The sequence below is a fragment of the Sylvia atricapilla genome, chromosome 10, assembly GCF_009819655.1.
Source record: "Sylvia atricapilla isolate bSylAtr1 chromosome 10, bSylAtr1.pri, whole genome shotgun sequence".
Lineage (NCBI taxonomy): Eukaryota > Metazoa > Chordata > Aves > Passeriformes > Sylviidae > Sylvia > Sylvia atricapilla.
Genome location: NC_089149.1, coordinates 19174370 through 19187457, shown reverse-complemented (window position 1 = coordinate 19187457; position 13088 = coordinate 19174370). Strand labels below are relative to the sequence as shown.

General features: G+C 44.1%; 1 protein-coding gene across 2 annotated transcripts in view; it reads right to left on the bottom strand.

Annotated features, from left to right (window-relative positions):
* Nucleotides 1-3072: 3072 nt before the first annotated feature.
* NEU2 (neuraminidase 2) overlaps nucleotides 3073-13088 on the bottom strand; it is a 32667-nt gene continuing 22651 nt past the window's right edge. For both annotated transcript variants that reach the window (XM_066326217.1, XM_066326218.1), the window contains exons 2-3: nucleotides 5886-6090; nucleotides 3073-4177 (exon numbers count right to left, since the gene is read on the bottom strand). In XM_066326217.1, coding sequence (XP_066182314.1) covers nucleotides 3239-4177; nucleotides 5886-6090 — 1144 coding nt within the window. In that variant the 3' untranslated portion in view covers nucleotides 3073-3238. The remainder of the gene's footprint in view (nucleotides 4178-5885; nucleotides 6091-13088) is intronic.

Below are 13088 nucleotides of genomic sequence, written 5' to 3'. Positions count from 1 at the left end.
GCTTGGGCTGCAGTGTCCAGCTTAGCCACTGCACTGAGATGAAACTGTGGGCAGCAGCAGTAGCCTAAAGCTGTGTGGCCAGAACAGGGCCCTGCTAGATGAGCAGAACTGCGTCGTGCAGGGCTTCCTGTCCATGCTGAGCAAGCGCTGTCTGCACACCAAAATTAGCTCAGCTGAACCTGGCCTTCAGCTCCACCAGCATCCACACAGGCCTTTAGCAGACAAAATCCTACAGATTCTGGTGCCTAAATGGAATCAGACATTAAATGGCATGAAGTGGCTCTGCCAGTGGACAGTAGCTGTAAGCTACAGAGTGGTTACAAACTCTATTCTCCCAACCAAAATGAGAATCTGCATATGGCAAGGGCACCATGCAGTTGCTCTGCCAGCCCTGCCTAGCCACAGTGCATTGCTGACCTCACCTGCACCGAATCCTTGGGATTTCTGGTACCTCCAGTAGCTTCTCTGGAGCACAGCTGCAGCAGGAAGCAGAACAGCTCTAAACATCGACCACTGCTTGACCTCACAGTGCTCTCCATGCAACAGACATGTATCTGGATGCAGAGTGGGCAGAGCTACTCACAACATGAGTTTTGATAGAATTAAATTGTTTGGAGGGCTTCTCCTGATCTTCTGCAAACTAACACCAGGTAACAGGTACAATCCCTCATTAGACATTAGACTAATTAGCTGCATACTTAGCTCCTATCCCACCCCACCACCAACACAGATTTTGAGCAAGCTGCTGTTATTTTGCTGTTTCCTTCAAATCCCATGTCCAGGCACACACTACTCCTTGATTTGGAGACAAAAACAAGGGGAAGGGTTCTAAGATGATTATGGCAACTGAATATGCAGGCCGGTTTCTCTGAGTATTTCTTGGTCCTTAAAGAAAACACAGTACGGTTCCAGTTTCTCAAAAGGTGAATCCAAATCCCTAATATAAACAGCTCTGTGATCCCTATGGCTTATTAGCTTGGAATAATATCTTATCTCCAAGACACTACAAAAGATAATTTATCTAAATGGTTTGCTATAGATGTCCAGGTAGTACTGTACCAGATGAGTGTCCACACATCAGCCTCTCCAGAACCAGTAAATAAATACTGTCTACGGCATCATTCAAGATGTACAGTGGTCACCCACCCTCCTCACTTATATTCAGCCTGGTCGTTGCATCAGCATGGGAACTGCCAGGCTTGGCCAGATAAAATCTCAAGTATGCAATTCTGTGTCATGAAACTAGGGTATTCCATAGTACCTGATGAAGAGGTTAAGTCTATGGGCAGCAGTTAGCTTTGCTGAAGTCTAAATATACTTCTCCCTCATTAGGCATCAGTCACAGGCTGTTGGCCACAAAGGTGATTTAGACTCTGGCCTACATCCAAAGAGCATATGAGTAATACCCAAAAAGTACTGGCTACCTGAGCCTCTGTGCTATTCCAGCCCAGTGTGTTACTGACCTGCTGCTTGGGAAAGGCTTGGCAAGGTACAGGTGTATCTGTGAAGGTCACAAGACCCCTTCACTCCCTTGGTATATGCAGCATCCAGGTGCTCTGAAACACATCTCTGTAGTGAGGAAAGTCAGGGCCTCTTTTCCCACCTGTCAGTAGTAAAAGGCAAGGATAGGAGCACTGTGCAAGCAGACTCACGGACCTGAGCAGTAACACTGCAAAGGATTCTATGGGACTCGTTAGTGTTCACCAAAGGGGATGTGTTCTGAGAGACCTCTGAAAAGCAGTTGGTTTTCTTCACCAAGAGGGCAAACAAACATATTTTCCTTGTGGTTGTTGAACGTGCACACACACAGGAGACAAAACACAGGAAACAAGCACAGACTGGTTCAAGTGCAGAATTTTGTCCAGAGGCATGGGTAACACTTTCCTAGCTCCATCTGCTCTGATGTGTCTCACCTGGTAGCCATTTGTTTCTGGTCAGTCCCTTGCCTAGTCATTGTAGAGTGCCTCCTTTCAAGAAAACACACTGTATAGTAGTAGAATAGTGTCTCTCTCACCAAAAGTAGAGCTGTTTCCTTCAGAAATCTGCTGAAAAACTGTCTACACTGGAAAGCCTTCCAGCCTGAATGTTTTATGCTACTCAGGCCTTGGTCAGTTCTTCTTCCTCTGACACTGACGCTTTTGTGCTGAAAGTGGGGCAATGTTATTTGTTTGACATAGTGCCTCATATGCCAATAATACTCTGTAATAACAAGACACGGAGTTGTCAACAATAAGAATAGTTGCTATGTGGATTATAGCTTGACACTTGCGTTAAAAGACCAGCAAGTACTTCCCCTCCTGACTCTAAATTGGGAGCTCCCTCTGCAGACCTGTCCTGATCCTGCAGTTCCCATATAGGCAAAATGGCATTCTTGCCATTTGCTCTGTCCCCCAACATCGAAGGCTCCTGGTGCCCTTAATGACTCTTACTGTCACTGCCCAGGGAGAGGGAGGAGCCAGAGCACAAAAGGCTATGGTTTTCTTACACAGGAGAAACTGCACCTTCTCAATGCAGTGTAAGCAAAAGGGCAAGTAAGCAAGGAAACACAGCATGGGAAGTAAGGAGAAGATTAAGTTAGACAGAAGCCTCTGGGGTGCCTGGGAATGCAGCAAGGCAGCCCCAAACACACTGAAGAAGTTGGCAAGGAATATCCCAAGAGCAAGGCATCACATGGCCTTGCTGAAATAAGAAGCCAAAAAGCCCTGGAAATTACAAGTGCCCACATTCCTACACTGGCTGCAAGAAGCAGTGCTCCCTTACCAGAGCCAAAGCAATTTCCTGAAGAAGACAACAGCAGATATAGGATAGTAAGCCCAGTGCCCTCTCTAGAAGTTTCTCCACAACTTACTAAAGACCACTCAGCATAACCCTGCTGTCATCTGTTCCCTTGCAGTCCCTGTGCTGTCAGCACACATGTCCCTGATGAAGTCTATCAGAGACCTCAAGCTGAGAAGCCCTATACAAAGGTCAGACTTGTTTAGGGCTCATGATGTGTAAAATGACAGCCAAAGAGAAAGGCAAAAAGTGAGAACAGACAATAGGAAATAAAAACCAAACATGTTAAGTTGTGGTATGTTTAATGGACTTCACAATCTACAGACACAACAAGCCAACACCTAATTTTACTCCTGTGTGCAGCAGGAGTAAAAGAGGACTTTTTACTGAGAGATGAGAAATGACAGCATAAAGTATCAGCAAAGATGGTTTTCAAAGGGATGCTGATGGAAAGGCTTGAGATTCAGTGTTCTGAGGGAAAGGCTTGCTTCAAGGTGAACATGACAAAAATCATCTCTTCACATTGTCTGTGGGTCCCATATTCAAAGAGGCAGGAGAACAAAGGTGAGCCATCAGGCCCAACGCCCATGTACTGCAGATCCGAGTAAGCACACAGGCCCTTGAAGAGTATGCTGGGCTTTGTCCAGTGTGCTGGATTTAAAGGGCTTTTGTTGAGGTAAATTCCTAAATCTTTTCGACCTCTTGGGTCTGTAGGATGAGTGTAGAGTAACCAACTATCTTGACATCTGGCATTCGAGGGAGGTGGAAAGGCAGTAATACTTCCATGGCATCCAGAGGGAGGTTCTGTTAGCGTTTCAACCCGCTGGCCTCCCTCAAAGTCCAGCCCGTGGTTGTAGCTGACAGCCTGGATCCTGGCTCCCCTGTTGCTCCTTGCATTGCAGTAAAGGACCTTTCTGCCACAGGTATGTACCTCTGCTACCTGGCATTCCACCGCGCTCTCCTCCCCCACGAAGTTCCCCTTCTCCCACGTCGTCCCATGGTCAGAGCTGATGAAGCAGAAGGCATGAGGGGTGGGGTGTTGCTTGGGGTCCAAGATACGATAGGCATAGGCAGGAATCACAAGGCTCCGGGCCTTGTTGAGCAGTTGTAACCCATGACCTGGTCCCACCGCAAATGTGGCCCAGTTCTTGTACTCATTCCTAATGGTCCTGTCGGTGATGTCATGGGCAGTGCTCCAGGTGCGTCCTTGGTCCATGCTCGTGACATAGCAGAGACGTACCAGGTTGATCTTTGTCTTCAGCTGATGCTGCTCAGAGATCTTTCCTGGGACGGCTATGAAGAACAAGATGAGTTTCCCCGAGACCTCATCATATACTGGGCAGGGGTTCATGGACCGGTGGCCTTCCAGCCGTGCACTGACAAGGGTCTCCATCCTTTTCCACTGCCAGGGCCCATAGGAAGGGAGACAAGAATGGAACACACTGTTACAAAGAGACCCACATTACAGTGCAAGGATGCCTGGATAAAAGCTACACAAGAGCATGAGAGGAACAGAAAAAGGATAATGGATAGAGCAAGAAATGGGAAGACAATAATCTGGCATCGCCAAAGGCAAGTGAAAATTATTTAGGTGACACAAAGCATGTACACTTCACCAAGCATGGGGGTTATGTCCTTTTCAATAACTACTCCCTGAGAAACTGATAGCTCCATATTTCAATGCAGCTGGTGGCTGATGACACCCTTTAAAAAGCTACAGAAGCTGAATATTCAGAAATCCTCACAAATATATATATGGCACACAGACATGCCCAGTGGTCAAAGTGTGCTAGTACACACTGTGCTGCGTCAATGTTTTTTAGGAAGTCACAGAGAAACCCAAGCCCTTTTCAAGCATCCTGGATGATGGCAAATCCCTTTTCATTTGGGTTCCTCTTCCTCCACTTTGATGTGAATGTAGGTGAATGGGCAACCCAGCATACACTGAGGCGCCTTGCTAGGGCTTATTGCGTGGCTCTGGTGTGGAGATTTGGACCCTGAGCTGTCTGACTCAGAAAATAGGTCACAGAGCTGGTATAACTACCCAGCAAGCCCTGTTTTCCTCAAATGAATAGCACATAACACAATCATGTTTCTAACACTAACATTGCAATTAGAAAACTATGACTATATAATGCTATTCGCTTGGTAAGCAAAGCAGTAATTTCCAGTAAGATTATATTAATTAGCTTTTCTGCCCTGATTTGCTGATTAGCCTTTTTGTTCATATCTTACCTTTTTCTATCCAACTAATATTAACTTCTCTTGAAAGTTTACTATTTCCATTTTAAGAAACTCTAGCATGTGAACACAGATTACTAAGTTTATGACCAACTGAACCCCACTAACTCAATTACAGGGAGTTACACAAGATGTTACCTGAATGGTATGACACTGCAAGCTGCTTCTGCTAGACAGACTCCAGCTCTTAAAAGTCTAAAATCTAAGACAACCAATGAAGGTTTGGAATAGAAAAATAGAATTACTTTTTCTTTCCCCTAAGACACTAATGCCTTTGCATATGCAAAAAAAATTATTATAAATAGAGTTTCCACCACCCCCAGCCACCCAGCAGCATAACTGTTAATAATAACTGGTAGGTTAATAAGGTAGCCAATTCACTGGCACCAACAAACCAGACATTTTTTTTTTGCATGGGGATACTAGCTATTCTCAATTGTTTTTTATACCAGAAATTAGTCCTAAAATGATAAATTAAAATAGAGAAGAATAGTCACTGATTGCTTGTTTACTCTTCCCTAATGTTGGGGCATTTCTTCCTCTTCCTTGAGGTATTTCTGCCTCTCCACTTTTCCCAGTACAACAGGACTTTTGTCCCATCTCTATATCTGCATCCCCAGCTCTGCAATGATGGGTCAAACCTGCCCCTAGAATATCTATTCCATTTTAGTCCCCCCAACAGCTGCCTATAGGTTTGAATCCCAGCAGTTATAACGAGATGTGCATTATTTATAGCCAGATTTGTCTCCTGTACCTGGAGAGAAGAAGCTGCCCTGTCCCTACAGCAAGAGGGCAAATACATTCAACTTGGTGGGAGCAGGTGGGCAGAAGAGGGGGCAGTGTCCCCTGTTTCCTCCCGGCACTGGTACCTGAACGTGCTGCGTGGCTGGGTCGTACATGCCTCTGCGCATGACTATCAACTTGGCATGTTCATCCACCAGGTCCTCTCGTTCCTCAGCAAAGGCCAGGATCATGCTGAACCGCGGCAGGTAGAGCAGGGCTGGAATTCGATAGCTCCAGGTACCGTTCTGGAATAATGTTTCTTGCTCCAAGACAGGGAATGTAGCCATTGTGCTAGAGGGAAGAGGACAAAGCACACTGCGTTTTGACCCAGCAAAGTGTGATGGAGCAGATTCTACTGCTTTTTGCTCTCTCTGCTCAGTGGGACCTGTCCTGCACTGAAACATACTCTCTGCTACTTTCAGCTTTGTCTTTTCCTTCTGCTTTTCCAAAGGGAACCTATGCATAGGATAGTAGCTGGAAGTCAGGCCAAACTTACCTCAGGAACAGCCTGGTTGGTTTGGAGTTTCGCAAGGTAAGTACACCAAATACAGTTAATGAAAAAGCTGTGCTTTGTTTTGTCTTTTTAATTAAATGCACAGGGTGGGGTCTTTTGGGGTTTTTTTTTTTGTTTACTTCATAATTCAGAAGACTGTTGATAATAAGACATTATAGTACATTCCCTCTGAAGACCATTAATTTCTCTGTTGATGTTGTATCCAAAACTTGGCACAGAACTTCTGCTTTGCCAAATAGGAGATTAAAATCCCATACAAATGACACACTGAGGCGATCCCTGGCCCCAGGTGTGCCTCAGTTTGAGGATGGCAAATGCCTCACTGAGCATGAATAAGGAAAGGAAAAGGACATCCCCCCTTCCTTAAGATAAAAGAACTGTCTGAATGGTGTCACATCACTTGGGATAGAATTTCTGACCAGGCAGAAACCTTGTCCTCTTTACAATGATTTAAAAGCAATGTTATGAAGGAAAGCAAATATGAGGGACAATTTAAGGAAGCTGCCTCTGTGCTAAGCCCCTCTTCTGATCTACTTGGCCTTCTGTCCTCTTGCACCAGTGAGCCAACTCACCCCAGTAAAAAAGCCAATAGATTGAGGGAATTATGTCTCAGCAGATGGAGAAAAAAATAAGAAAGAAAAAAAAGAAAAATATAACAGGAAAAAAAAATTCTCACATGATGCACCAGAAACTGAAGGCTTGGATATTCCCTGCTCAGCAGAGAAGGCAGGGAAGAAAAAAAAGAAAAAAAAATTAAAAAATCAAGCCTTAGATCTCTGACGCATTGAGTGGGTAGGATGGCAGGAAGAAGATGACAATACACTATGAGTAAGAAATTCAAATGCCTCCTACCTTGCTGAGGCAAGACTTGCTTCCCTCTTTGTTGAGGATTCTCCTATTTACCTAAATCTTGGCAAGTGCTATAGCAGCTACTGGACACAGATGAGCTCCTGATGTTCTTGAAGGCCTCCTGGATAATTCAGGACCAGATATGGAGACAACTTCAGAGTGCTTGTACCTCCCTGCAGAATAGTTTGCCCTCTTCCATCTTTAAGAAGATTATATTAGCCAGCCTAACTAACATAGACTTGGTCAATATTTTATTTTTGTACAGTGTTTGTTTCTGAGTTAGGAAAACAGAGATAAACTGTGTTTATTCTCCAGATAAGTCTGAAGCACAAGGCTCACTAGCCCACAGGACCATAGATTCCACTCTATCCAGATCCACAGCTAGGCACCAAGTGTTCGAATATTCCTTGCTTTCACTTTCCAGATGCTATAAATATCAGCGAGATTTGTGAACTCACAGCACTGCTCAGAAGGCTCTGAACTGCACTGCTCTAGCTAAAGCCAGCTGTACAGTCCACAGTAAGCCACAGCTCCACTGCCACTCTGATCCAAAGGCACTGGAGAGGGAAGTCTATTTCCCAGGAGCAGCTGCTCCCTCCCCACTGTCACAGAAGGTACAGCAGTGCGAGGAAAGCCAGCAGCACTGCTACTACACAGAGTGTTACCTGAACCAGATCACAGCTATCCATGCAATAACATGAAGGAAATAGCAAGACCTTCCTAGAACAAATAACTGTGCTGTTCGCTACTTACCAGCATGGATCTGGCTATTTATGGCTCTTCAAACAGAAACTCACCAGCGTGCTTCCAGACTATTTAAAGGGAGATTATTTAAAGGGAGATTAGTCAGCCTGTCTAGTGCAGCACAGGTTGCCTAGCGTTCCTGCTCATGATGCCATCCCAATCTTGCAGTCCTGCTTCAGAGCAGGGCAACAGGGAAGGGAAAAAATAATATATATATAGGAGAGGAAGAAAGCGGGGGGGAGAGAGATCTGGGCTGGCCCATGAAGCCCTTGATTGAAAACTAAGAGACCTGTGCCATGGGAGGCCATGCTGCACTCTGCCCACGCTCTCATCCCCTCTGTGACATGCTCACTGTGAGTGTCACAACATCTTCCACTTACTGCCAAGTGGGGATTGAGGAAATAGCTGAACTGGGAATAGCTGCCATAGAAACAAGCCTGAGGTTCCTGGACACAGCAACTATAATCAAGGAAAATACTAGAATCAAGTGACATTTCTGTCTATTCAGAGACTAAACAGAGATACATGTGTGTGTATATACACTTGCACATACACTCCCTACACACAGTGCAGGTATTATGGCTGTATGCATATATGTACATGCTATGTAGTCATCTGCAGAGAAACTTTTCCATCCTTTTTTAAATGCACAGAGTTAGTATTCAGCTTCTTCTACATTCTCCCTTGTGGGTTCTCATGCAGAGATTGAGTCATAACAGTTTGAAGTTTCACACAGAATCAGAAATACAGGATCTTTAAGTAAGCTTAAAGTTCATAATATATATATATATATATATCTCAAAAGAAAGCAAAACAGTGCTGCTTTATTTACTTGTCCAGCCAACTGAAAGGAATTGATCTTTTGACCACAACCTGTATTCAAAGGCATGCCCACTAACTAGACCCTCCTGAATAAAAAAGAAGCAAAATTGGCAAATCATTCACTGGACAGCCATATGAAGAGTGTTCTGATGCTCATACTCCAGGACTGCAGGAATTCAGATCACACATGCTAGTCCTTCCAAGGCTACATTGCCAGGGGATGCAGTGTCCATGGTCCTACTTGGTTCCTAAACCCTACTGAAACAGCACTGGCTGGCCTGCAAGGAAGAAAACAGTGTTGCAGCCAGCAGACCACAAGGACATGGCAAGGCAAAAATCACAGCAATATCTTTTGCAATACTAAGAGCTATATTGGGAAGGAAAGATAAGCTTCTGGGAATACAAAGGCCTGAAACACAAGCAAGAGACTAGAGAGCTGTACACATGAAGACAGAAGTTGCTCAGACCTGTATCAACAATCTTGGAGAGAAGAGTTAGCTGTACTTTTATGAACTATAGGAGTAAGAAAGGGGAACTGGACGTAGTAATTTTTTTCCTAAGAGAAAAGAACATGGCTGGTCACCTCTTTCTGGATTACAGAGGTGCTAGTGAGGAGAAGGGAAAATTATCATGTAGCCATTAGGCCAATATCCCCTACTGCGTTTTGGTATTTACTGGAGTCTTTAATTTATTTTCCAGGCTTTTCCTTGCAAAGCGTCCTGTTCAGGGAGGCTGATGTTTACCTGCAATTCCTCTCCATGGCACGAGGGAAGCTGCTGCACTGAGATGCAGTACCTCACCTCTGGGCAGGAGTGGGCACACAGGGAAAGATGAGCACACTGGAAACACTTAGAGAAGGGGGAGTTAAACTGGAGGAAGCCATTACTCATAATTTGCAAGTTACACAGCTGTAATGATTTCCAAAGCAGAGACTGTTTCCAGCACACCAGCAGAGTCAAAAGAAATAACAGTTGTCAACAAATGAATTTATGGTGGATTTAATGCCTGGAAGGAGCCCAAGTGGCAGTAAGGAAAAGGTGCTGGTAGACACCAGGGAGAGGGTACATGTTCCTTCTACTTCTGTCCTTCAAGGCAGCTCACGTGGACTTGGAGCAGGATGAGCCATTGCATGTTTATTTAACCCTCTCCAAGAAAAGTAAGTAAAATGCTTAGCATTTTCACTGGCCTCAGCTTCTGTAAAAACCTGTTCTGAACATGATCAGAACCAAGCTGAAATGACAGCATGTCTTTAAAACAAACCAAAAGAAATGAGGTAATATGCTGAACTTGATCCCTTGGTCCATGTCAGAGAGCTCTGCACTCTGTGCAGCCGGTACCTTATTCGTGAATGGTTTCAGATAGGTCCCAAAGGAGCTACCCAACCCACTCAGGGAGAGTCTGGGGGAAGAAAACACAATCAAAAAACCCAGAGAGAGTCACGTACAAAATTCAATTAAAATTCTACTTTTCAAGGCATGCACAAGAACCCAGTTCTCTACTCAACATCAGACCTGGACTTACAGTGTTTTCCAAATGTACAGAGTCAACCAAGCATTATGCCAAAACACACTCCTTGTCTCACTTACAGGGAAATAAGACATTTCCATTGGGATATTGCATAGAGAGGTTCCAGAAGCAGTCACATTCCAGTTGTATAGGGCTGAGAAATAGAAGACCCAGTTTGCTTCTAGAATAACTGCTACACAGTGCACTCCCGTGTGGAAGTTTTCCTCCCTCCTAATCAGCGTGACTGTGCTTGTTTCTGCCAAAGCCCAGCATCAAAGCACTCCATTTCCAGCCTGCTTATGTCCTTAGACCAGACCCTACACTAAATCTAGGCTATGGAATTTCTTAACAAGCCAGGCAACACACATTTATTTAGTCTACTAAATCACCCTCAATGTAAAGTCAGAAAGATGTTATCAGCAAAAACTGTCAAGCAATAAACCTCAAAAAAACTAAACCATTAGGAACTGAAAACTGAAAAAGACACAAAACTGGAATTACTTTAATCCAGCAGCCAATTCAACTAAACTTTTTAACCACAGTAGAAACAGAAAGTTTCTTATGTGGTAAAAACTTTATACCACAGTTACAAGGGGATTTTCCATCTCCCCAGTACATGCTTTCCTGAACAATCAGTCAGGGTCTGCTTTCAAACTGCTGTGGCTCAGCTTGTCAGTAGCTCCTATGCCTTAAAGGGGAGCTTTTCTTAGCAGAAGAGAGGAATTAACTGAAGCAGCAGTATTTTTCTTAAAATATATTTGGTGGAGGAATACACAAACTGCATTCCTATTTGAACCTAAAAAATGTTGTATTTACCTTTTTAGTTCCTAGCAATATGTCCACAGTTATGAAAGAAAAAAGGAAAAAAAGGGGGAAAAAAGGAAAAAAAAAAAAAAGGAAAAAGAAAAAAAAAAAAGGAAAAAAAAGGAAAAAAAAAAAAAAAAGGAAAAAGAAAAAAGAAAATATGAAAGAAAAGTAAAAAGAATAAAGGAAGAATACCTTTTTTACTCTGTGTCTTCTGGAAGTCACGTCAAAAGGAAAAAAAACCACCAAAACCAAAAAACACTCCTACTGGATTAGACAAAAGGGAGGCTCACCACGGTCTTACCAACTAGCCTCCAACCTGCAAAATTATTTGTTGGCAGCGATGTCAGCTGTCTTAGAACCCCAGAAAAAACTATCAGCTAGCATATAAACACGAGTTTACATTTAAATAGCAAACCTGTTTTGCATGTAAGGTGTGGTTCCTTGTGAGCCAGACAAACAATAAGGAGAGACTTTTACATTATCATAGTAATTAAGCAGCATATTTCTACCTGCATGGGCTGGCGCACTGTGGCACTGTGGCTGTTGGTTCTATAGAGTTTCAGCATGTGGTCTCATTTCTTGGTGCTCTACTCCCCTGGTACTGAGGAAGGCAAAGTTCCTCTGGTTGCAGCATGTGGACCCCCAGTGCTTTCTCTCAGAGTATTGAGCTCTGGGAGCCTAAAGAACCCACAAAACTGTTATAACCAACAGGTGATGGTGCCGTGATAATCTAACATTCTGGCTTCACACACCTCCAATCCATCAAGATGTATTTTCTGGATAAGAAATGGGTTAACACAGAAATGCCCAGGCAGGAATGCAGCGATGATATGCTGATGCACTCAGGTGCAGCTCCCAGAGCCCCTGCGGAAGTGTTCTGAGGCCAAACTACTCCAGCAGCTGCAGGCAAGGAGCTATTGGGGGGAACCAAGCAGGGAAACAGGGAGGAGAGTACAAGCCTAAGGTCACACCTAAGGAAGGGACAGCAGCACCCCTTTCTCCCAGCTGTGCCCAGGCTGCAGCTGCTGCAAGTACCCAAGCAAATAATTTCACAACTACATTGTGCTACTACTCTCAGAGATGCCAGCATTATCCCATTTCCTATCCCATTTCTTGCTGCATTCTCTTGCTTTCCCCTCTTTTCTACTGAGTTTCCATTGCTGCCACTAACACTTCTTGAATTTGAAGTGATCTGAAAGAATGAGAATAACAATCCTGTGAACAGATCTTGCTAGTCATGGAAAAAGAGTAAGAAAAGTCTGCCCATTTGATGGCAGTTGTGGTTAATCTGTGCAAGCCAAATAAGAAACTGCAAAGGTGTGGATTTACAACCAATCAGCTGACCAACCAAATTAAGGTAAATGCTTCTATATTACTCTTTTTCTCTTGAGCAGCCCTATATTCTTTCTGTGCCAGCAGGAATGCTCATCTTACCTTGGCAAGTCATCAGAGGATATCAGACTGGCAGAAAACTAATCCAGGGGAAAAAAAAAAAAAAAAGTGAACAGTTTCTGCTGGGTCATTGTCCTGGACTGCGTCAGCAAGAGTCCATCAAGCAGCAGAATCTGCAGCTGGAGCAGGAGCATGAAGCTGCTGACAGGAGGAGCAGACTCACCACCCAGGCTAGCACTTAGCCATTGCATCTGCATCATAAAACCACACCTCTTGTTTATGAACCTTGCCGAACTGGGCAAGTAAAGTACGGCCTTAATTGGGGCACACAAGAGAAGACAAAAGGCATTTGTATCTCACTGCATTACCTGGAATCAAACAACAGTGTGAGAGAAAGTCCCTCCAGAGACAATGTCATTGATATCCACCAGATACTAACATTTAACAATGGCTCCTGGGGAAAATCCAGAGCCAAGTAAAGCAGAAGCAACTAATGGAGGAAGAAAGACAGTGAAGATGCTGCTAAGGTGCAGTCTGCCAGAAAGCAAGACATGAATGATTGCTTTAGGGATTTCTTCACCTTTTTTCTATTCCCTGGCTAGCAGCACTATTATTCAGGTGATTTTCTGAGTCACACACTTGGCTTCTGCAGCCA